The 25,874-nt window shown below is 35.9% G+C and overlaps 1 protein-coding gene across 1 annotated transcript in view; it reads left to right on the top strand.

Annotated features, from left to right (window-relative positions):
• The window catches only part of PPIP5K2 (diphosphoinositol pentakisphosphate kinase 2), a 124,555-nt gene that overhangs the window by 47,870 nt on the left and 50,811 nt on the right, over positions 1-25,874 (top strand). The window contains exons 17-22 of the mRNA XM_044662568.1: positions 719-860; positions 1,735-1,958; positions 4,011-4,138; positions 6,143-6,257; positions 9,317-9,424; positions 9,520-9,636. Coding sequence (XP_044518503.1) covers positions 719-860; positions 1,735-1,958; positions 4,011-4,138; positions 6,143-6,257; positions 9,317-9,424; positions 9,520-9,636 — 834 coding nt within the window. The remainder of the gene's footprint in view (positions 1-718; positions 861-1,734; positions 1,959-4,010; positions 4,139-6,142; positions 6,258-9,316; positions 9,425-9,519; positions 9,637-25,874) is intronic.

Here is a 25,874-nt window from a genome sequence, read left to right as displayed (position 1 = left end):
GTAAATCTAATGCTGTTGAAATAATGTGTTCTTCCTGAAATGCTAATATTAAAACATTGATTTGTTCTTGTTCTCTTTTTTACTCTTAAATTGCTCAATGAGCTTGCAATAGTTTTTTTTTTTAAATATTTATTTATTTGTTTGTTTTTGAGCCCTTAACTTCTGTGTATTGGCTCATAGGTGGAAGAGTGGTAAGGGTGGGCAGTGGGAGTCAAGTGACTTGCCCAGGGTCACACAGATGGGAAGTGTCTGAGGCCTGATTTGAACCTAGGACCTCCTGTCTCTAGGCCTGACTCTCAATCCACTGAGCTACCCAGCTGCCCCCTTGCAATAGTTTTTGAAATTTAAAAAATGACCTGTAACTTGCATTTTAAAAGATAAAATAGAAATAGATGTGGGTAAAATGAAATGAATTCCATTCAAGGCATTAGAAACAATGTCAACAAAAACCTCCTGAGCTGAAGAAATGCAATCATTGACTGCTTCCTCAGTAAACTTTCCTCTAGACATCCTTTCCTTGTTCTTTAACTGAACTTCAGAGGTGAGTATTTCCTGACCTCATATATGGATTTGGAGATTTGATGTGCTTTGGATACTCTTAACCTTCTTAACTATATGTATTTTTTGTCATATGCAGTGATGATAATTTTTTTGCATGTGCCTTATTAGCAAATGCTTAATGAAGCACAACTAAGTATAAAACAACTTCATTCTGCAGCTTACTCCATCTGGAAGCAATTCTGTTATCAAATCAATGCAATTAATCAAAAATCCTGTGAAGACCTGTGACAAAGTTTACTCTTTGATTCAAAGTTTGACTTCTCAAATCAGACAAAGAATGGAAGTTCCCACATCATCAGGTAAAAGATATATTTCAAATTACCTGTATTTGTCTTTTGACATAAAACGTATCTATTACTTAACTTTTATAAGCTTATTTTAATTTGATGCAACAAACATCTTATCTTTAGTAATTTACAGATCTTCAGTCCTTCTAAACACTAATTGCATTTGTTGCAAAAGTTTTCTATAACAAGAAATACAGCAAAAACTGGACCTACTTTTTTAAAGAGCATCTGACTAGAAACCCATAAGACTCTACCACTTACCTAGCTATTTGATCTCAGTTTTATCATGTATCACTATTAGGAGAGAATAGATAGTGAGTGATAAAAGCATTGTGGTTAGACTTAGCTACTTGTAACCAGTGTGATCTCTCTGGGCCTCATTTTTTCATGTATAAAATGAGAGATTAGACTACATGTTCCCTAAAATCCTTTTAAATCATATAGTAGTTGATGATGAGGAAAGTTAGCATTTTTTTAATTCTCATTTTGCAGATGAAGAAACTGAGGCAATCAAGGGTTAAATGATTGATCCATAGCTACTAAGTGTTTGAGCCCAAATTTGACCTCAAGTCTCTGACTCCAGTTCTAACATTTTATCTGTTGTGCCTCACTAGTTTGTATTTGATTTTGTTTAAGTGAATCTAAAGTAAATAATACTTTATGAGCAAAATTAAATAAGTTTTAAGTTAATTCATAATGAAATATTTGGATTTGCACATATAAGAAATGTAACATTTTATTCTAAAACTTGCTAGTGGTAGTAATTTCCTAATTTCTTAGATTTGTGGATTGAGTTTTAAAATAACTGAAATGTACATTAATTACACTGATATATTTCAACTTTGAAATATGAGATGTTATTTGACAATTTATTTCTTTGTTTTAGATATCCAGCTTTATCATAGTGAAACGTTAGAGCTAATGCTACGTCGATGGTCCAAGTTGGAAAAGGACTTTAAAACAAAGAATGGAAAATATGACATCAGTAAAATCCCTGACATTTATGACTGTATAAAATATGATGTTCAGCATAATGGCTCTTTGAAACTAGAAAATACAATGGATTTGTACAGGCTTTCAAAAGCATTAGCAGATATTGTTATACCTCAAGTAAGTACTAAACTATAGGATTCACTTTTATTGCAATTACTGATAAATAGGTAGTGTTTTAAAAAATGTTTCTGTATCCAATGTAATGATTATTAAAGTGAGGAGGAAGCAAAATAACTATACTAAACTTGATATAATAAAATTATAACAACCTAATTAAAACAAAATATTTGATAAAACAAAATTTAAAAAATCTTCCAATTTAAATTCTAAACATTTTTGTTTCATGTTATCTGTTGTGAATAAGAAAAATATTTTTAGAAGACAGTATATCAATAAGCAGAATGACTAATGAGCATGTATCATCATCACTCATAGTCAAGTCTCTTACATGCCCAATGCTTAAGCAATTCAAAGGGAATTATCACATTATCTAATCACATAATTAGTTTATTAATTCCTTGACTTTTTCATTCCAAGTACTCTAGTTTTAGAATTTATTTCCAGAGTTTACTACATATTGGAAATAACATCCAAATATTCAAATCTTTGTTTTATGGAATATTGAACTTTACTTTTTAAAAATATTTTTATTTTGTTTTTTTAATAAGAAACAATTAACAGTAACATTAATATAGTCAAAAGTCTGAAAAAGAATTTTACCTGAAAGCAAAAATTTCCATTGCAAGAATTTTGCCTTTTTTTTAAAGTATATATCAAAAGTATCCTGCTTTTTCCATATCTACTTGTCCATATCTACTTCTCAAGCCTTTTATATTCTCTACTGTAAGTTTCGTATAATGCTCCCATAACCTTCTTTTCTTTCTGTTCACTGTGGCTCTTCCTCCCAGTCTCCCCCACCCAAATTAAAAACAAAAACAAAATCTCCTTTGTCACAAATAGTCATAGTCAATGAAAACAAATCCACACATTGGTCACATTGAAACATGTATATCTCATTCTCCATCATCATTATATCAGGAGATGGATAGCATGCTTCATAAGTGACCGTTAGAGTTGTGGTTGGTTATTATCATGTTCAGAGTTCTTAAGTCTTTCCAAATGTTATTCTTTATAGTGTTGTATTCACTGTTTAAATTGTTCATTTTTTTTTAATATTTCACAACTTTAATAGAATAGCCTAACCTGTACAAATTGAAAACACCATAGTCTGTTATTAAGTTACAAGTGTGGATTGTTTTAAGATAAGGCTGGAGCACTCTCTACACACCTGGTCATTGTGTAGATAAAGCTGCTAAATCAAAGTATCTGATGTACACTCCCTTCTTACTGGGGTCTACCTCTTAGCATCCCTGGCTTTCTTCAAGAAAGTTTACCTTCTTGTGTCTTTTGTCACAACTCATGTGTCTTTTCCTATCAAAATGTTTTTCTTATTAATTCTCTTTCTTATCAAAGTAATCCTGGCTGTACTGATTGGCAAAAATATTACTTCACCTGCAAACCCCCTCAATCCCCTTTGAGCTTCTTAAGTACAAGAACTTAAATCCTTTTTTCATTGGAATGCATAGTCTGGAGACATTTTCAGAATTTGGATAAATAAATTGTAGAATTCTATTTTATTAAGAGGGTCCCTGGGGAAAAAAAAAATATCCTTAAAGTTTTGAGATCATTCACAGACTTGGAGGCATCAAGGTGTTAATGTAAACATTTATCTTGCTTGCTTACTTATCTTTGTTTAAAGAAACAATATTTCAATTTGCATTTAAATTTAGGAAACTATAGTTGTGGAAAAAGCAATGTGAAATGAAACAAAAACTGTACATTTAAGTGAAGCTACATGGTCAATTCACCACTGACTCACCATTTTATTTCTCCTAATTCTCATAACAGATCAGTAAAAAAGGTACTGCCAAATTACATGTTGTTTTTAATATTACTTCATGTCAACTAATGTCCACGCATGAATATTATTTGTAGTCTGGCAAATAGAAATATTAAATAACTTAGAAAATATTTATAGGTACATAATTTCAAATTAGGAATATTCTCATGCTTATACATTAACAATGAAATCTTCCTGTGATGAATGTCTTTCTTGGTAATATTTGAAATGTCATATTTCTAATATTGTTGTATTTTCTTTCTCTTTAGGAGTATGGCATATCTAAAATTGAAAAACTAGAGATTGCCAAAGGCTATTGCACTCCTTTGGTTAAGAAAATTCGATCAGATCTTCAGAGAACACAAGATGATGACACTGTAAATAAGCTCCATCCTCTGTAAGAAACATCTTTAAATTAGATATCATGTTTGTGCACTTATATATGTATATATAGGTAATATCCAAAAATTCAATAAATCTAATTAAGCTTCTAAAACTATTACTTAGTATATTGAAGGATTAAGGAGATCCAGTTTGTCAAGCATTACAGGTAGTAATCAACTGAAATTCTTTTGGCTCAATTCTGTAGGAGAGCTTTAGTGAGATGATAGAACAAAGCCATTTTAAATTGAGTCACCAAGCATTTATTGAGTGGCCTGCATTGTGCCAAGCCCTGTGGTAAGCACTAGAGGTACAAAGAAAGGAAAAATAGCCCCTACTCTCAAGGAGATTACAGTCCACTGGTTGAGAATAATCAGGTGCCAGCTAAATGGTACCTAGCCTCCCATAAAAAATGTTTCTGGGGGTGCAGCTAGGTGGTTCAGTGGATTGAGAGCCAGGCCTAGAGATGGGAGGTCCTGGGTTCAAATCTAGTCTCAGACACTTCCCAGCTGTTTGACTCTGGGCAAATCACTTAACCTCCATTGCCTACCTCTTACCATTCTTCTGCCAGACAGAAGGTAAGGGTTTAAAAAAAAATGTTTCTGGGCTTTTCCTTTGGGGTCAGGTCACTTTATTTCATGGCATCTTTTTTTTTTTCCTTGAGCCCTAGCAATTGTCTGTGTTGTGAGGCGGATTACTTAGTTATTATTTAGGAGACCTAGCAGGAAGGGCTTGAGAATTCCAAATGGAATGGGGAAGCAGGAAGTGTGGCTTTCTCTCTCTCTCTGAAACAGACTCCATGGTGGTTGGGACAAGTTGTATCTGACCCTGGGAGACCTCAGAGGAAGTGGAGTTTGCACCCAAATTTCTTGATATCCAGAAGGAAGACTCATCTACTTGTGGGAGATTTTTGATAGAGACTATTAATCCCAACCTGAGTTGCTGGTTAACTTGGGCTGGGTTAGCTCCCACCTGAAAGAGTTCAGCTAGTGGTCCTGGAAGAGCTACAACATCACTGGAGTATGTCAGGACTCTGCTGTGAGGATACCCACTTCAGGCCTGCTATTCCTTGGGCCCTGTCTTGCTTTAGTTCCTCCCCTGACCCTATGGTTTGCCCATAGTCTGGAAGTGTAGAAACCCCTATTCCCATCCTTTTCCAAAGTTCCCTTAATTAAATTTGTTACAAACTCTTGTCATTTGCTTGATAGTTTCCATAGGCCCCTTGTCTAGATGGTGCAGGGTGACAGGTAAGCCTAACTGCCACTTCTTTTAACAGACATTTTCCCTACCAGTTAAACCCAGTCTCCCTACCTTGTTAAGTCCCCATCTTTTGTCTTTCCTGTCTCCTACACACCCTTCTAGACCCACATTTAATATTTAAGTTAACTCCCCTGGTTTTCCCCATAAGATCTGGTAAACTTTAACTGATGATAACTCTACTTAGCTCTTTTGTACGAAATCTTAGAAATATATATACTTTCAAAAAAGCTTTCTATTCCATTTCTGGTTAATTTTCATTTAATTCTTGCTCTCTTGGACAAAGATTTATACTACAAAAATATATGATATGACAATTCATAAGACTTTGTGTTTAGTATGATTCCCGATAAGGTACCTTTTATATATATTTTATTTGTATTTTTTAAAACCCTTACTTTCTGTCTTAGAATTGATAATAGGTTTCAGTTTCAAAGCAGAAGAATGGTAAGGGCTAGGCAGTTTGGGTGAAGTAACTTGTCCAGAGCCACATAGCTAGGGCACACCTGAGACGACATTTGAACCCAGGACTTCCTGTCTCCAGACCTTGGCTCTCTACCCATTGAACCACCTACCTGCCCCTTTTTATTTTTAGATATATAATATATATTTTATTTAAATTTATATAAAATGTATACCTGTTATACGTATAATATATATAATATTATGTATAATCAGATTTATCATAAAACCATGCTTCCTTTTTATAAAATAAGTTATGAATTTGTTATGTTTTTAAAACATTCTTTGTTTCTAACTTTAGGTATTCCAGAGGTGTCATGTCCCCTGAGCGTCATGTCCGTACTAGATTATATTTCACCAGTGAAAGTCATGTACATTCTTTACTATCTATCCTTCGTTATGGTGCCTTATGTGATGTAAGTTTAATTACTAGTATGTTCCATCTGTTTTATAGAAGAAGTAATGCCCAGAACTTGATGATGCCAGTTAATTTTCTTTTTCTTTTTTAGTTGCCAAATACACATTTTTCTTAGCTAAGATTTTCCTATGTTCTTAATGCAATTTTTTTCTTTTACTATTAAAACCCACCTTTTTATTTTATGCTAAGACATGGCATATGGGAAAGAGCACTGGATTTTTGAAGTATAAGACATTGGTTCAAGTTTCAAATCTCTTAACCCTTGATAGTGTGACCGCCTTGATCCTTAATATAATGGGGAAGACAATAAGTAAATAACTATGTGCATACTATATATATCAATATAAGGTAAATTGGGTTTAATCTGTAAATAAGTATTAGAGTTAAGGGGGATCAGGAAAGACTTCCTGTAGAAAATGGACTTTTGGCTGTTAGTTGAAAGAAGCCAGAATTCCAGGGATGAAGTGCCTTGGGCCAGGAACAACAAGAAAGAATATTGTAGCTAGATAGGTGGAGAGGGGAACTCAGGAAAGTCTAAAGTATAAGAAGGCTAGAAAGGAAGGCATATTCTTGATTATTAAAAATCTTAAATGCCAAACAGAAGGTTGTATATTTGATCCTGAAAGTGAAAGGGAATCACTGAAATTTATTGAATAGGAGGGTGACCTTGCCTCTTGGATTATCGATTTCCTCATTTCCAATACAAAACAGTCAGCATTTATTAAGCACCTATTTACAGACCAGGCACTGGCAATTAAGAACAACAGTAATTGCATTCATAATTCTATTGTGAGATTTAAAGCTAACTGAAATCCTTATAAATTGTCAATAATCCAAAATCCAATCCTTGGGATCCTGAAGCAGTTTTCTACTATTAATTATTCTACGAAGGAGAGATATCTCTTAAAATTTCTTTAAAAATGTGATATCCATTGACTATTCATTGTCATTCTTATGTCTTTATACTTATACATGTATATCTATGTATTTAATATCCTCTAAGAAAAAATCCACCAACATTGAATTTTAGGAATCTAGAATAAAAGGAGATTTTGCAATTAAAATCACTTTAATTCATACTTTCTTCCTTTTACCTTTTACCTTCAAGCCATACTAATTTCACAGTTTCCCTAGGACTAATGCAGTTTCCATGTTCTCCTTCCTATGCATATACATTACTCCTGAAGGTACACAGAACCCAGGGACATTGTCCATTAAGTTCCAGAGTAGAGTAACAATGAAGCATATATCTCATGAACTGACCCATTGGAACATCTTTCTATTTGTTGGGTCACTGTCCTATTTCTTCCACTTTATGATCTACCAATGACCTAAAAACATTTTCCAGGGAAATAAAATGTCAGAACTTAAGGAAGAAACTAATGTATCTTTTTAGAAAATAAACAATTCTGATTCCCCTGTCTTTATAAGCATGGATTTTTAAATCCCAGCTCTACATTTGCTCCCATTGGGATCTTGGAGGAGCTATTTTAACCTCTTTGAGCTATAGTTTCTCCATTGGTAAAATAAAAGAATTAAACCTAATAACTTTCCAGATCCCTCCAGTTCCAAATCTATAATCCCATATTAGATTTTCTTGAAAACACAACACAAAGTATACAAAACTTCTAACTAAGAAAACAAAAGTTCTTTCAAGCTACAAGGTTAGTTTATAGCAAAATATGATTTAATTTACTGAAATTATTTTCAAACAACTTTTTAGAGATACATATGTGTACATTATGTTACATATTTCCTATGCTTTTATATTTGTATGGGCACAAATATGTACATGTATGTAATTGAGAGTCATCGTGTCATAATGGTTAGAGAGCTGACCTGGAATACATTAAGACTTGGGTTCAAGCCCTTTTTCTGATATGTATTGGCTGTTTGACCCTGGGAAGTTACTTATCTTCTCAAGTGCTCTAGCCAACTAGAAGATTCTTAAGTTATAGAAGAAGTATTATCCTGAAGAAGGGTAGAGGGAGTTTCTCATTTGAGAGTTCCCTTTACAAATAAAAGATGGAATGAGCGCTGGGCTGTAAGTGGTCCATAGTCCAGTCCTAGCACTGACAGCAATGTAACCTTAGCTACATCACTTTGCTTTAGCTTTCCCATTTGTAAATTGGATGTTTTCACCTAGCTTAAAAATTCCAGGGTATCCCAAGTATACAAAATTCTAAGGTATTATTGGAATTGGAAAGTTCTAGATTCATGCCTTATCTCTAGAAAAAGATTAGTTAAGCACCTGATCACCAAACAAGTTATTAATCTCTCATTGCCCTAAGTGACTATAAGATTATAAATGGCAAATGAGTTGATCTGCCTTTGTGGGAGAAATTTCTACACTATGAATTTTAGGCCCACACCCCAAAAAAGCTTAGCATTTATTGTATTTGGGATATATAGTACTTTATTAGATGCTATGGGATTTTCATGATCACATTGGGACCATCCTTGCCTTTAGATCTTGCATAATCATAGGTGCATTACTTTCTTTTAAGATCATTTACTTTGGGTATATCATCCTAATACACAGGGTTACTAATTGTGGTGACAACTGTTTTATAGCTATTGGATCATTTTTTAAGTGTTGTATATAAATAAAAAAACATATTTAATGTTACATGTATATTTTATGCACATGAATATGCAGAAAATGTCATTTTTAATAGCTAACAGTACTCTCAGATTACAACTCAAACTAGTTTATGATGTAGATAAATCCTAGAGAAGGGTCCAAGGTCATATTTCTAGTAAAAGTCAGAGGCAGGATAAAACCCAGGCTTTCCAAATTTCAAGTCCAATGTTCTGGCCAGTAAGGTGTGATGCTGTTCATATTTTACATAAGCATAAATAAATGAGACTATATATAACCTATTGTTTGTAGCATTACAGTGAGTTATATGGAAAGTGATGGGCTTTTATAGTGAAGATTCATGATCTCTCCATTGTGTCTCCTAGAATTAAGGAAAGAATACTGAAAAGCAAAATGGCCAATTAAAGCCTGTAATGTAATAAACTAGAAATGTTTGACATGTAACTTTTATTTAGGAATCAAAAGATGATCAGTGGAGGCGAGCTATGGATTACCTAAATGTTGTCAGCGAACTCAATTACATGACTCAGATTGTTATCATGCTCTATGAGGATCCAAACAAGGTAACTTAGTTTGGTTTTTTCATTTTGTATTTTTTCAAAAATAAATAACCCTAAATCCTTCATTTTGAGAGAGAACATTTTCTCACCTTTCTCAGGATCTGTCCTCAGAAGAGCGTTTTCACGTTGAGTTACACTTTAGCCCAGGAGCCAAAGGCTGTGAAGAAGACAAAAATTTACCATCTGGGCATGGTTATAGACCTGCTTCGAGAGAGGTAAATTTTTTTGAAACCCTGTGCATGGACAAGATATGATTGTGGTAGTTGCCCCAAATATTTTCTTAATTTTTTTTTATGACCAGGTTTTTTTAAAAGTTTGGGTTGGTGGCTTAGGAAATAAGAGTTAGACCTGGAAATAGGAGTCCCCAAGTTCAAATCTGGCCTCAGAAACTTCCTAGCTGTGTGACCCTAAAGAAGTCACTTAACCCCCATTTCCTAGCCTTTCCCATTTTTCTGCCTTGGAATGGATACTTAATATCAGTTCTAAGACAGAAGGTAAAATTTTTTTTAATTATTCTTTTAAAAGTTTGGCTTGGTCTGGCAAGAGAGTATTACTAAGATTCAGAATCCATTCAATATTTTTTAAATGTACTATATAACTGATATATAATTTATTATACTTTAAAAGAGATTAGGTCTACTATGCATTTTGAAAAGCTTTTCATTGAATATTTTAATATTGAAAACATTTAGATTTCTAATCTATTCAACAGGATAGTTTGGCTTGATGAGATTTATGTAGCCTTTCTTCCTTTTTGCTTCTGTAGAGGGAGGGACTGTAGAGGAGTAACTTGGGGACAAAAAAGTTAAATGCCTCAGAGAATCATTAATTCAGAATGTGTCACAGGTGGATCTTGATAGCAGGTTTTCCAGAATCTAAGGTCATGTATGCATACTCTACAACTAATTCTATGCATCTTTCTAAAACTATAAATTGCAGAACATTTGCCATTTTATAGCTTTTGGATAATTTTTAAAAATGTTTTATGTAAAGAACAGTTTAATGATTAATATTGTATTAAATAAAGGGAGATTTCCTCTCTGGCAGATTCTGTAAACTTTTGAAATTACAGGCCTAAACAAACAGATACTATTAGTTGACCACCAATGAAAATAAATGTATAATAAGTTACTAAATATAATGAATAAAATTATTCTGGGATATAAGTAGCTCTCTGAAGATTAGTTTCAAAAACAGTATTCTGTATTCTAAAGTATTAATGGATCACATTGCCCTAATAACCTAAAAAGACTAATTTAGGTCCTCCAAGGTTAGGAAAATCATTACTTTACAGGATTATAACCATTTGTTTTTCAGAAGACTTTTATCTCTAACCCTGACATTTCTAGTCATTAGATTACATGTATCCCTAGTTTTTTCACAAACTTAAGTTTCTAAACTCAGTTTCTTATTCAGATCCTGTGCACTTTCCTCATTCCTAGTAGAATAAATATTCTTCATTCCTGGAATTTTTCCCAAGACCTTTTGTTTTGCCAGATCCCTTTCTTTAACTGGATCATTCTCATGCCTCTCCCTGGGAGCATGCCAAAAACATCTACAAAATGTTGGTGAGAAGTGTACCTTATTTGTTTCTTAAGTTACTGACTTATGTGAGGGTGAAGGGAGGAAGCTATTGGAAGGTGGGAGGAAAGATAGATGGGAGAAAGGAGAGAGGAAGGTAGAGGAAGGGAAAGGAAGGTAGCAGTCTCCAGCCCCAGCAGGGGGAAATTGACCAGAGCCCTTCAGGGCTCAAATAAAAGATCAGAGACTAACTTAGGGTTTAGAATAATTAGGTTTTATTTAAATTAGAAAAGGAAAAGTCTAGGGAAAACTAGGAGGTAGATAGAAGGGGAAAAAAGGCTCTGCAGGGTCCAGGGTACAGAGAGGCAACCAGCCTCTAGGCTCGAGAGAGAAAAGGTGCCCAAACCCTCTCTCTTATCCTTTCTCCAACACCTCCCACAAAAGAAGTGGGAGGTATCAGGGGAAGTTGTAGCAGGGCTTAGAGTAATTTTTAAATGGCAAATTTCCCTCCCCCCCGCACCCCGTGATCCTTTGGAAAACCAGTCTCCCCAATGGATCATAACAAACATAAATAAATTTACAATTATAATAAAATAAAGGGTATATACATCAATACAAGGGGGAAATGGTAAATATTTTTACAATATAAGGAAATAAAATACTTGGTGCTTCTTTTACAAAAAATTTCAAGGGGCAGTCCCCTTTTTTCACAACAAAACATATACATAAAACAAATGCATTTAAATAAAACAGATGAATTTAACGAAACAAATGAATCTTAGCAAGACAAATGAATTTAAAACCCCCCCAAAGTTAGAAATTTTTGCACATCTGGTTGCTCTCTTAAGCTCCTGGATCAGCATACATTCTCCATGTGGTCTCCACGGGCATCTCCATTTGGATTCCAGGAGGTAGTAAATCTCTTTTCCTAAAATAACTTAAACCTCCATATGAAATAAAAACATTCCCCCCTGAGTCAGGAGACATATGAATCACTGCCAATCAAATTCATCAGAAAAATTAGCACAAAAAAGTCAAATAACTATTGGATGAAAATTCTAAACATCCAACCCCAAATTTTATATGAAAAAATTCTAAATAAGAAAAAACATCACACTAGGTCTTTGAATATATTGTCCAATTAAAGTAATCCATGTCTGACATCATATACTTACCCACTTAGCAGCCAGGACCATAGTCAACCACCACCATAGTAAGAAATTTAGAAAAAAGGACTAGAGTTTTATTTATTGGTCTGATATTTTGTCAATTCTTCTTTTCTCCTTTCAACGTTTCTTCTCAGTGTTAGAATATGGAGCTAGAACAGGCAGTTGTTAGGTACTTGATATAAATTTTCACAAGGAGTGTGTTTCAAGGAGTCCTATATCTTAACCTATGTTAAGCATCACAACCTCAATGCTCATACTAGGTTCAAGTCCTTTTTATTGGCATAAGTCTCAGCAATTCTCAGCAAGATTAGTTTCTCTATTTGACCTGTGTGCTCATTTGGCATGCAGGTTAAGTACGTGCTGCTTTGGCACTGTGTAGGTATCTGTGCTGCTTTGGCACTGCATAGATGAAATCTGTGCTCCTTTATTGATCCCATTTCTTCGAATCAGACATATGTGCAAAGTCCCATATTGGTTAAATACCAATGGCAGTTTCAGTAGTCTAAGGCTTTTGGGTAGGCAGTTAAAGTTAGAACTAACGGATATACTAAACCTACACTAATCTAGTAATCAAAAACTTTCAATTTAGATAGATGACATGTGCTTAGGAAAAATCAAATTGCACATGCAATTATAAAAAATATGCTAAAAATTCAAAATACACACACACACACATATATATATATATGTATATATATATATACTATAATTAGTGACAATGAGAAAAATATATATATATTTTGCAATTCATGTCACTTAAGGAGGGGTAGAAGAATATAAAGGTTCTTACCTAAGAATTTAGATGCATTTCCTCTTAGCTTAGCCATGATTCACAGTGTAAGTGCAAATTGAGGTAAAACAGTGGATGTATGAAAGCAATAATACATTTAAGAAAATGCAAAAATTTCACAAAAATCAAAATGCAAATCAAGTCGATACAACACAGGTTTCCTGCAAGGTAATTGATCAAATACAGTGAAACAAGAACAATAACAAAATGAAAAAAATACAAAGTACAGATGTAGCAAGTTACAAATACAATCAATAGTCAATTACAGGATGGTACAGGTACAGTCAATTATTCAATATCAGCAGAAGGTACTCATTTTACATGGCTACAATGAATCCATGGGTCCTTCTCCCCAATTTTAATAGCCGTTGGTGTAGTAAATAGGACCTGAAATAGTCCATCATAAATAAGCAGGTTCAGTTGACCAAGTTATGTTTGAAGTCTTTATGTACATGCTATCACTTGGGTTTAGATCATGAAGCGAGAAGCCTATGGAGCCTGAACAGCAGCTCCAGAATCATGGAGTTCTCGCAATTTAGTTTGTAATTGTTTGATGTATGTGGCAATTGTTGTATCCCTCCCCTAACAATGAAGTATAGGCAGGGATAAATGGTTGAGCCTGAATAGGCGGATGTCTGAATAGCATCTCAAATGGTGAGATGTATAAAGCACCTCTGGTTCGGCTTCTGAGATAAAATAGGGCCGGAGGGAGAATTTTGGGCCATTTTAGATGAGTCTCCATGCACAAAAAAGTTCTTTATTCATCCATTCAACTTGGCCGGAGCTCTGGGGATGATAAGGTCTATGAAATTTAGGAGTTATCCCTCCAAATGAGTAAATTTGTGATAAGACCGAATCCGTAAAATGGGTTCCTCTATCTGAATCAATACGTGCTGGCAGTCCAAAACGAGGAATAATTTCTTTTAGGAGGACTTTGGCAACAAAAGCCTCTGTGGCCCGAGCAGTAGAAAAGGTTTCAGGCCACCTGGTAAGCTGATCAACTATGACCAGGCAAAATTTAAACTGTCCAGCTTTTGGCATAGAGATAAAATCAATTTGTAAATGTTCAAATGGTGTGTAAGCAAGAGGACGTTCACCAAAGGCTTTGCCACAAAAAGTATGTTGTTTGAAGGCCTGACATGTAGGGCAAGCTGTACATATTTTGAAGGCAATTGTAGTTATTCCAGGTGGAATATTGGATTAAAAGGCTGTGTTTGAATTTGATTGCATCTGTATCCGCATTTAAGAATTGTGTAAATAATGTAGGGCTGTCCACGAACCCTTGAGGCAATCGAGTCCAGGTCTTCTGGTAACCTTTCTAGGTGAAAGCAAAGATATGCCTGTAATCCTCATGCACAGGTATAGAAAAAAAAAGCAGAGCACAAGTCTATGACAGTAAAGTGTATAACTGTGCTGGGAATAGAAGAAATTATTGTGTTTGGGTTTGAAACCACAGGATGTCTTTTTATGACATGATTATTTACAGCTCTTAGGTCTTCGATAAATTGATGTTGGGCTTTTCCATCTAGGCCTATTTTTGGCTTTTTAACAGGTAAAATAGGTGTATTATATTCTGATTTACATGGAATTATTATCCCTTGTTCAATTAATGAATTTATCACTTGGGTAATTCCCTCAGTTGCTTCTTTTGATAGAGGGTATTGAGGAATGGAGGGAGCTGGACCTCCTTTTGTCTTAACTTGAACAGGAATTGCCGATCTAAGTAGGCCCACATCAGAAGATGTGGCCCAAAGAAACTCAGGGGTGTCAGTAGGTATTCCCAAGGTGGGAGGTTCATTCACCTCCTGGCTCTCTGAGAGAAGTACAGGTTGAAAAGTTAAAGATTCCTTGGGTATTTCCAATGACAAAGAGCCATCTGGAGGGCAGGTTATTGTAGCTCTAAGCTTGCACAAAAGATCTTTTCCCAGCAAATTTATAGGGGATCCAGGCATTAAAAGAAATGAATGTTCTACAGTTAGGGGTCCCACTCTTAAGGTAGGTCCCTACTTTCTTTGCTTCTTTTTTATTTTTATTTTTAATTTTAACTTTTTAAAATTCAGAATAGGTAGGTTAGGGGTAGGCAGGGACTGCAGTTTTGGTTTTTTATTTTTTAGGACCCCCGCTGGGCCCCGCAAGCAGACCCCTGCTGGATCTTTTGCCTCTGCCTGGGTTTTTTCTAGTGGACCAGGGTTTCCGTAAGCTGACTAGGTTCCTGGGTTGGGTGAGGGATTTAGGGCTTAGGCAAGGGATTCGGAACCCCTGCCAAGGCAGAGGTGCTTGGCACAGGAAGAGTAGGTCAGCAGGGGAAGAGTAGGGGAAGGAACCCACCTTGAGTGTTGGGTGGTTGAAGAGGATAAAGGAACCGGGGTTTTTCCCGACCCCTGCTGGGTTAGGGTTAAGGTCCTAGGCTGGGTGAGAGGGGTTTAGATATGGGACCCCTGATGAGATAGAGGAGCTTGATAGGGGCTTAGGAGGGGAAGGGATCCGCCACTGGGCTGGGTTTTGGGAGGGAAAACTTTTTACTTACGGGTAGACAGTAAGGCAGATTGAAGCAGGGGGGCAGGTAGGTTCAGGTCCCATCTAGGTTGCCAAATAAATGTGAGGGTGAAGGGAGGAAGGATGGATGGGAGAAAGGAGAGAGGAAGGGAAAGGAAGGTAGTGGTCCCCAGCCCCAGCAACTTAGGGTTTAGAATAATTAGATTTTATTTAAATTAGAAAAGGGAAGGTCTAGGGAAAACTAGGAGGTAGATAGAAGGGAAAAAAGACTCTGCAGGGTCCAGGGTAGAGAGAGTCAGTCAGCCTCTGGGATCAAGAGAAAAGGGGCCAAAACCCTCTCTCTTATCCTTTCTCCGACATCTCCCACAAAGGAAGTATGGGAGGTGTCGGGGGAAGTTGTAGCAGGGAACCCTGAGAGATGTAGTCTCCCAGGGCTTAGAGTAATTTTTAAATGACACACTTATAGCCCCAAATTAACTCCTCCTCCCCAAACCATCCCCTTTATATCCTTTTCCAAGATGGTTGGTCACTTCCTTGGGAGTCATGGAGGGCCTGACTTGTATAAATTCCTCAGTTTTCATCTGCTGAAACCAGTCTGTTCTATCTGTTGAATGGTATTCTCTGAAATAATTAATACCTATAAAGTTCCTTTCTATCCAGCAGAATAGAGCTAGCATTTGCATAACTAATAAGAAGGGAGCTTTCTTTTTGTTTAGTTTTATTTTATTTTCAATTCTAAATGTTTTCTCTTTCACTCCCCCCACTCTGCATTAGCAGTGTCTCAAGCTTCTAAAGAAGAGAAAAAAAGAAAAATGCTTCAATCTGCATTCTAAATCCATCAGTTCCCTTATCTATTGATAGCATTTTTTATCATGAATACTTTAGAATTGTTATGGATCAGTGTACTGATTAGTGTTGCTAATAAGTTTTTCAGCATATTATCTTTACCTGTGAGCAAAGATCTCTTGGTTCTGCTTATTTCACCTTGCATCAGTTCATATGAGTCTTCCCTCCCACATTTTTCCAAAACCATCTCTTTCATCATTTCTTAGAGCAGAATACTAGCCTTTTATGCCTAAATCATGTCTACATTTTTAATCTTGGTAAACAGTATGATTTGGTCTTTGCCTTGTTTGCAAGAGCCTACAGTTTTCCCAGAAGTTTTTTATTGTATATTGAGTTATTGCCGCAATGGTTGGGACCTTTGGGCTCCTCAGATACTAGTTTATTGTGCTCATTTGCCTCTATGCATCATTTTCCTAAAATGTTCTATTAATCAATCACTATTTCTTATCTACTTCTAAATTGTTTTGATGATTACTGCTTTATGGTATAGTTTGGGTTCTGGTACTGTTAGGCCTTTTCCCCTCATGATATTTTTCATTGATTTCCTTGATATTTTTGACCTTTTGTTTTTCTAGATATATTTTGTTATTTTCTCAGCTTTTTAAAGGAATTCTTTGGTAGTTTGAATGGCATGGCACTGAAGAAGAAAACTGTTAGGTAGTATAGTCATTTTTATTATATTGGCTCAGTCTACTCATGATCAATTAATATTTCTTCAATTATCTGGATTTTCCCTTTATTCGTATGGAGAATGTTTTATAGTTATGTTTATGTAGTTCCTATGCATGTCTTTACAGGCAGGTACTCCCAATAGTTTATCTTGTCTTCTAGTTATTTTAAATGGAATTTCTTCCAGTTTTTTTTTCTTTATAACATGGGGAAATGCTATAGATGTCTGTGGGTTTGTTAAATTCTATAACTTTGCTAAAATTAATTGTTTCAGCTAGTTTTTTTAGTTGATTCTCTAGGTCCTAAAAGTTTGTGTCATTTTTAGAAAGTGATAGTTGTAATGCAAGGTGGCTAACAGAATCTTTTTGCTTCTGCAATTTAAACATCAGTTAAACATCTTAGAATGTTCAGAAAGTCAGTTAGAACTTAAAGCGATAGAGGGGAAGTTCCAACTGACGGAGCTTTTGCCTTCTGGCTTTCGCTGTGGCTGGAGGCTTTTGCTTTGGCCTTTTGACTTTGACCTAATTGCTTCGGCTTTGGCCTGTGCTTATTTTGTTTTGGGAAATTTGGACCTATCTCATTTCTCTGGACCTCTCCCTGATCTCCCATCTCCGTCCCTCCCCTTCCCTGATTTTCCTTTGGGTTCTGGTTGGAAGGGAGGGCTTGGTGATTGAACATAGTGGGTTTTAGTTTCTTTAGATAATTGGAGTATCCTCAAATAAGTATCCCTAGGTTTGATAAAGACTTTATTTAAAAGGCAGTCAAATCTCCCTGACTGGGAGAGCCGGGCTCTCTCTCTGTCTAAACCTCTCCGTGACCCATCCCCCACCCACACCCCTTTCCCTAGCAGCAGTTAGAAAATCCTGAACCCCCTCCCCTTCTGACTGACCCTGGTATTAATAAATCCCCTTGTTACCTATTCAAACTCTGTGGTGAGTCATTGTGTCCAAAATTAAGACAAGGGACAAAAGGAAAGAATCATTTTCCTTTATTTCTTGAGACAACTGGGGCATCCATCTTGACAGGAAGTACCCACCTTCAAGACTTCCTCTAGCCATCAGTTTGACTGGCAGGGAGGGGCCCTCTCGACCCCTCCTTCAGGAGACTTTGAAACTAACAAGAGAAACCCTCCAGTCAAGCCTAAATGTTTCTTCCTGGCCCTAGTTTCCTCCCTGGATTCTCTATCTCAAGCCTCTGGGAATAAACCTGTTTGAGCTGCCCTCTCCTACATACCCCATTTCCCTTATCTCCTATATACCTTCCCATACCTTCATTTCCTCCTCCAATCACCTTATAATCCCTTATTCCCTTTTATCCTTCCTCATACCTACTCTACTCAGCTTATTTACCTTCTTTTTTGATAACATAGTTTATTTTTATTCCTTTAATTTCTTTTTCTTGTCTTATTGCTTTAGTTAGTATTTCTAGTACTATATTAAATAATGTAATAATGGACATCCTTGCTTCATTTCTGATCTTATTGGGAAGGCTTTTTAAGGTTTTTTTAAAGTTATCCCCTTTACAGATAATCTTTTTGGTTTTAGATATAGACTACTTATCAATTTAAGAAGAGCTCCATTTATTATTATATTTCCTAGGAATGTGTGTTGAAAATTTGTCAAATTTTAACAAATTCATTCATTAGATGATATGGAGAGATATATACAAATGGGAACGAAACTGAAAAAATCATGAATTGAGATTTCTAATTTAAAATCTATCGGTGTAATTTGGGTGTGGCAGAGTCTAAGAGAAATGAGGAAGGCAAAATGAGAAATCTGGGCAAAATAGAAAAAGTATCTAAAGTAATCTACACAGAGGATACACATAGGTCTGTGGTAGATGAGCAATGGGAAGAAATAATGCAAGTGCGCAAAGAAATCTTTGGCATTAAGGAGGATGATTATATAATGGATCATCTTTCTCATTCCATATCACACACATTGGATGAGAAGCATGAATCAAACCATTGCAAAGAATCACATCAAGAAGATTTGCAAACGGGTTTAGAATCATCAAAAACTAAAATTCCTCTCTTTATTCCAAGTATAAGGCAAAAGTACAGCTTGGATAAGGAACAATATGACGAGGATTTACAAAGTTTCCAGAAAGGAACACTTTCAGTAACCTCGGGGGAATTAGATGCAACAGTTCTTTCCCATGCAATTGCTTTAGACACAGTGTCACAGTTAGAGGTTAAAGAGCAAGAAAGTCTAAATGTTGGCAAGAACTTGATTTTAAAGAAACGACCCACTGATTTAAATGAGGATAGCAGCTGTGTAGGAAAATCAAAATCTACCTTTCACAACTCCTTAGCTACAGAATTTCATCCTAAACTTTGGGGAAGAGATGGGGAACAGTTGTCGTCTTCTACAATCAGTGTGGCTAAACATAACATCAAGACTGTTGCTGTGATTGATAACAAAAATCATCTAATGTCAGTCACAAAAACAGTAGGGCAAAATAGGGAACATCAGTCAGCTTTTGAATCAGTAGTTGAACCTGAAGTGTTGAAGGAATCACAATCTAACTATCATACAATCCCGGAGACTACTGAAGGAGAGATTGCTGATTTGAGGCTTGACAGTTCTTTAAAGAGCAGAGTGGAAGATAAATCAAACATCCATTTCTCAAGCCCTTAATGAAAGCCAACATGGAATCTGCAATAGTGACAATGACTTGCAAGCTCTCAATGAGAGTATGCTCTTTAAGCCAGCTTGCTGTAATCCTAATTCTAAACTGAACTTGCCTAATGGTGCTATAGGAAGTTTGGGTTTAGAGACAAAAGACCATACGCAACACAGAATCAATGACAAGTGTACACAAAATACTGAGGATTCTTTACTACCCTTAGTGCCAGTGAAATCCAATGACAGTGGAGAACCCTTAGTTACTCTAGAAATCGGGTGGGGGGGTGGGGGGGTACACTATGAGGGATTACTGGACACGGGGGCAACTTGTTCCGTACTATGAGAACCACCTGAAGGATGTCAATTTCAAGGCAGTTTAAGAGTAAGAGGAGCTTCTGGGGTAGCACAACAAGTCCCAAAGCTAAAAGTTAAAATGTTAAAATTTGGACCTCTGACTCTTGAACACACCTTCCTATTGATGCCATCATGTCCTTCAAACCTTGTGGGAAGAGATCTTTTATGCAAATTGGCTGCAACCATCCAATGTCAACTGGATGGACAAATTTATTTACACATACCCAAAAGATCTCTGAAACACCATCCAATTTTATTTTTAGATACATGTAGTGAGGAACCATCATACCAATCAACTGATAACATCTATGAGGTTCCAGATGATATTCCAGATTATGTGTGGGCTAAAAATTCAAATGAGGTGGTCAGGATATTGTCAGCGGAACCAGTAAAGATAGAGGTGAAAGAAGGCTTACCTCCAAGAATTCCTCAGTTCAGACTTAGTCAAGAAGCAATAGAAGGAGTGAAACCCATCATAGAAAGTTTATTAGAGCAGGGTATATTAAAATATGGATTTTCACAATACAATACACCAATCATGCCGATAAAGAAAGCAAAATTATCTCCTGATGGGAAGACTCAATGGTGTTTAGTTCAAGATCTCAGAGCAATAAACGACCATGTGCAAAAGACCTATGCCGTGGTACCAAGTCCATCGCAAATCATTGCAGCCATTCCACCTGAAGCTGCTTGGTTTACTGTTCTGGACCTGAGCTCTGCATACTTCTCTGTTCCCCTGCACAGAGACAGCCAGAAGCTGTTCGCTTTCTCCTCGGAGGGTAAATCTGTCTTTTTTTGTCAAAAGTTTTTTCTATATCTATTGAAATAATCATATGGTTTTTGTTGTTTTTATTATTGAAATGGTCAGTGATACCTTCAAACCACCCCTGCATTGTTGATATAAATCCAACGTGGAATATAATCTTCATGATATATTGCTTTAGTCTCCTTGCTGATATTTATTTAAAATGTTTCCATCAATATTCATTAAGGGAAGTGTTCATATAATTTTCTTTCACTTTTTTTCTCCCTGGTTTAAATATCAAAATTATATTTGTATGATAGAAGAAACTTGGTAGAGCTCTTTCTTTACCTATTTTTTTCAAACAGTTTATTTAGTATTACAATTCATTGTTTTTTAAATGTTTTAAAGAATTTTCTTATAAAGCCATTTGGCCCTGGGTTTGCTTTATTTTTCTTGAGGAAAGTTCATTTATGGCTTGTTCAATTTCTTTTTTTGATAAGTTTGTTAAGTATTGCATTTACCCTTCTGTTAATTAGGGCAGCTTATGTTTTAGTAATTATCCATTTCAATTTAGAATATCAGTTTTATTGGTATATTGTTGGGGGAACTTGCTCCTAATAATTGTTTTAATTTCATTTTCATTGGTTGTACATTCTCCATTTTTAGTTTTGATTCTAGTGATTTGACTTTTTTTTTATTAATCAATAGTTCATTATTTTTTTGGTAAAAAAAGCTTCTCCTTTTATTGTTTTTTTTTAACTTTCAGTTTTATTAATATCTCCTTTGATTTTTAGGAGTTCTATTATTAATTGAAAGTTTTTAATTAATTGTTCTTCTAGGTTTTGGTGTTTGCATGCTTAATTCATTAATCTTTCCCCCTTTTTTGATATAGACATTCATATGCATATTATGTATGTATATTTTCCCCTCAGTACTTCTTTGGCTACATCCCACAAATTTTAATGTTAGCTCATGGTTGTCACTATCTTTAATGAAATTATTGATTGTTTCTATGATTTATTCTTTGACCCACTCTAGAATTTTTTTTTTCAAATTAAATTTTAATCTATACTTTAAGAGCCTTTATTTAATATAACTTTATTATATTATGGTCAGAAAAATGATGCTTTTCTACATTTGCCACTGAGGTTTTTATGGCCTAAAATATGTTTACTTTTTGTGAAGGCACCTTGCAAAGTTGAGAAATAAATGGACTCCTTTCTATTCCTATTTAATATTCTCTAGTGGTCTTATATCAGACTTTTCTAAAATTCTATTCATCTTCTTAATTTTTTGTTTAGTTCATCATAGATTTATCTAGATCTTAAAGAAGTAAATTGAGGTCTCCCACTATTATGGTCTTACTGTTATTTTCTTCTATAGCTCATTTAACTTTTCCTTCAAAAATGTAGTCTCTGTGTCATTTGGTACATGTATGTTCAGTATTATTATTAATTCATTGCTTGTGGTACCTTTTAGCAAAATATAGTATCCTTGATTATCTGCTTTAACTAGGTTTATTTTTACTTTTGTTTTGTCTGAGGTCATTATTGCTACTCTTCCCTTTTTTATTTCAATTGAAGAATAATATAATAGATTCTGCTCCAGCCCTTTATTTTAACTCTGGGTATATTTTTCTTACAGACATATTGTTTCTTGTAAACAATATATTATTCAATTCTAGTCTCCAATCCATATTGCTATTTTGTTCTTTTCATGGATGGGAACATCCTATTCACATTTGCAGTTATGATTACTAATGACTAATTACTATATTTTCCCCTCCCCTATTTTCTTACGTTTATCCTTCTCTTTTTCACTCTGGCCCTTCCTCAAGAGTCTTTGCTTCTAACCACTGTCTCCCTTACATCATATACCTTCCCTACATTATATAAGATAAATTCCTTTACCTCACACTCTATGTGAATGTATATTCTTCCTTCCATGAACCAGATTAAATCAGAGTGTTCCCGACTGCGACTTTCTGCTCCATCTCATAAACTCCCTTTGACACACTCCATTTATATAAGATAATTTTCTCCATTCTTCCCCTTCTTCTTTTTCCCAATACATCCCTCTTTGTCACCTTTCCATTCTTCTTTTGAGATTTTCCCAAAATAATAGAATTACACCCATATCTTTTAAGCACTATAGATAGATTGATTGATTTAGTTCAGTGGTTCCCAAACTTTTTTGGCCTACCGCCCCCTTTCCAGAAAAAAATATTACTTAGCAGGCCCCTGAAAATTAATTTTTTTTAATTTGAATAGCAATTAATAGGAAAGATGCACCTGTGACCATCACCACCTCCCTGGATCACTGCAGCACCCACCAGTGGGTGGTGGCGCCCACTTTGAGAATCACTGATTTAGATATAGACATATATTTATCAGTTCTCTCTCTGAAGGTAGGCATTTACTGTTACTCTTCTTACAACATTTCTGTTACTGTATATAATGTCTTCTTGGGTTCTGCTTCTTTTACTCTTCATTATTTCATGCAGATCTTTCCATATTTTTCTAAAATCAGCCTGCTTGTTGCATCTTAAAGCATAGTAATATTCCATCATAATCATACTGTATCCCACTTTTTTAGTCATTCCTCAAATAGTGGGCATCCCCTCAATTTCCAGTTCTTCATCACAACAAAAAGATTTGCTACAAGTATTTTAGAACATGTACGTTTTCTTCCTTTTTCTCTTATTAACTTGGGATGTAGACATAATAATGATATTGCTAGGTCAGAGAATAGACAGTTTTATAACTCTTTGAGCATAATTCTAGATGGATCTCTAAAATGGTTAAATCATTTCACATTTCAACAACTTATTAGTGTCCCATATTTTTCCACATCCCCTCTAACATTTGTCAGGTTTTTCATGCTGTCATTTTCCGAACTCTATCACATGCTGTTCAACCATGAAAGCCTAAGTTATTATCAGCAAAGCAAGATTCCACAATAACTTCGAGGGGCTGATAATCAAAAATACTATCATCAGACAAAGAAGGAACTTTTGAAGTCTTACCTGCAGATTAAAAAAGCATGCCAGGGTTCCGGGTTAAGATGGCGGCAGAGTAAGAAGCAGCTCTTAACCTCTCCTGACCGAAACACACAAAACTCCTCAAGGGGACATAAAAACAAGTCCAGACGAACGGAGGAACCCCACAACAGGGCACAGCGTGGAAGGTACGTGGAATCGAGACATTTCCAGGCTATAAAGGGCTCTCACTAAATCATGGGCTGAGCAACCACCCCACCCCCACCCTCTCCACACACAAAATCTATAGCTCTGAAGCCAGCTAAAAAGAAATAGAGCAAGTTTGGGGCACCCATCGAGTCATTGGCAGCTCCGGGGCCTGTTCCTGAGAGCAGCAAGATCTAGGACCCCAATAAGCCAAAGAACGCAAGCGAAATCTGAGCGCGGGAGCAGAGCGCACAGGCACGGGTGGAGGAGTGGGTGGAGGCAGACACAGCCAGGAACTAAAGCTCTGAAAACCTGAGTGGGGAACCAGTGCAGACGGGTATACGACTGTGGAAGCAGCGCCCTGAGACTTGTAAAGGAAACTCCTGCAGAGGATCAAGCAAGGGGGTCCAGCAGGGGGCTTGACCTTGGAAAAAACCAGAACTCAGACCTCAGGAGCCAATAGACCGCGGACAGACACTGAGCGCGAGGATAAACCTGAGAAGCTGCTGGGCTAATGATGGCTACCCAGCCTCAGGAAACTCAGAAGAGAAAGAATAACAAGAAGAAAAAGAAGCCTTTAACACTCGACAACTTTTACACAGAGAAAATCCAGACAACCGAGCAAACAGAGGAGGAGAACAAACAAGCATCCGGACCCTCCTCAAATAAGGAAAACTCCTCACAAGCTATGGAAGAGTTCAAAACTGAGATTTTGAGGAAAATGGAAGAGATCTGGCAAGAAAATAACTGTTTAAAAGGTAAAATCTTGCAATTGAACACCAGAAATGGCCAGATTAAAAAGGAATACCAGAAGATTATGGCCGAAAACCAGAATATCATGGCCAAAAACCGAAAGATTATAGCCGAAAATCAATCCCTAAAGGCTAGAATTGAGCAATTAGAAGCTAATGATCTCTAAAGACAACAAGAACAAATAAAACAAAGTGAAAAGACTGAAAAAATAGAAGGAAACATGAAATATCTCAATGAGAGAGTGACAGACCAAGAAAACCGGTCTAGAAGAGACAATTTGAGAATAATTGGTCTTCCAGAAAAACCAGAAATTAATAGAAACCTGGACTCCATACTAAAAGAAATTATTCAGCAAAATTGCCCTGAAGTCCTACTACAAGAGGGCAATATAGACATCGAAAGGATTCATAGAACACCCACTACATTCGACCCAGAGAAGAAATCGGTTAGAAATATGATTGCCAAATTCAAAAGCTTTCAAGCAAAAGAAAAAACCTTACAAGAAGCCAGAAAGAGACAATTCAAATATCAAGGAGCACCAATCAGGATCGCACAGGATCTGGCAGCCTCCACGCTAAAAGACCGTAAGGCTTGGAACACGATATTCAGAAAGGCAAGAGAACTGGGCCTGCAACCACGGATCAACTGCCCATCAAAATTGACTATGTACTTCCAGGGGAAAGTATGGGCATTCAACAAAATTGAAGAATTCCAGGTATTTGCACAGAAAAGACCAGGGCTAAATGGAAAGTTTGACATCGAACCACAAAAATCAAGAGAAACCTGAAAAGGTAAATAAGATACAGAGGGAAAAGAAAGAAAACTTATAATTTTTAAATTTGCCTTTTTAAGGGCCTCAGTGAGATCTAATTATCTGTATTCCTATGTAGAGAAATGTTATGTATAATTCTCTGTAGTGAACTCTATTCACTATTATAGTAATCAGAAGAATAATTCACAGGGTGAGGGTGGAACACTAAATAATCTAAGATGGCGTGGGGGGTGGGAAAGAGGGGGTAAATAGCAGGGAACACCAAGAGAAACTTGAGTGAATAAGAAAATAGAATATTCTACTACACACAAAGAGGGCATGGGAGGGAGAGGGGACAAATACTATTATAAGAAGGAGAGGAAGAGAGCATTAAGAGGTAATAATCAAACCTTACTCTCAGTGTAATCAACCTGGAGAGGGAAGAGTAGCTTTATTATCCATTGGGATAAAAAACTCTATCTAACCCTACTGAGAAAGTCAGAAGGGATAAACCAAGGGGAGCAGGGGAGTGGGAAGGTCAAAAA

The sequence above is a fragment of the Gracilinanus agilis genome, chromosome 1 (assembly GCF_016433145.1).
Source record: "Gracilinanus agilis isolate LMUSP501 chromosome 1, AgileGrace, whole genome shotgun sequence".
NCBI classification, from domain to species: Eukaryota; Metazoa; Chordata; class Mammalia; order Didelphimorphia; family Didelphidae; genus Gracilinanus; species Gracilinanus agilis.
This window is presented reverse-complemented; position numbering and strand designations above follow the sequence as displayed.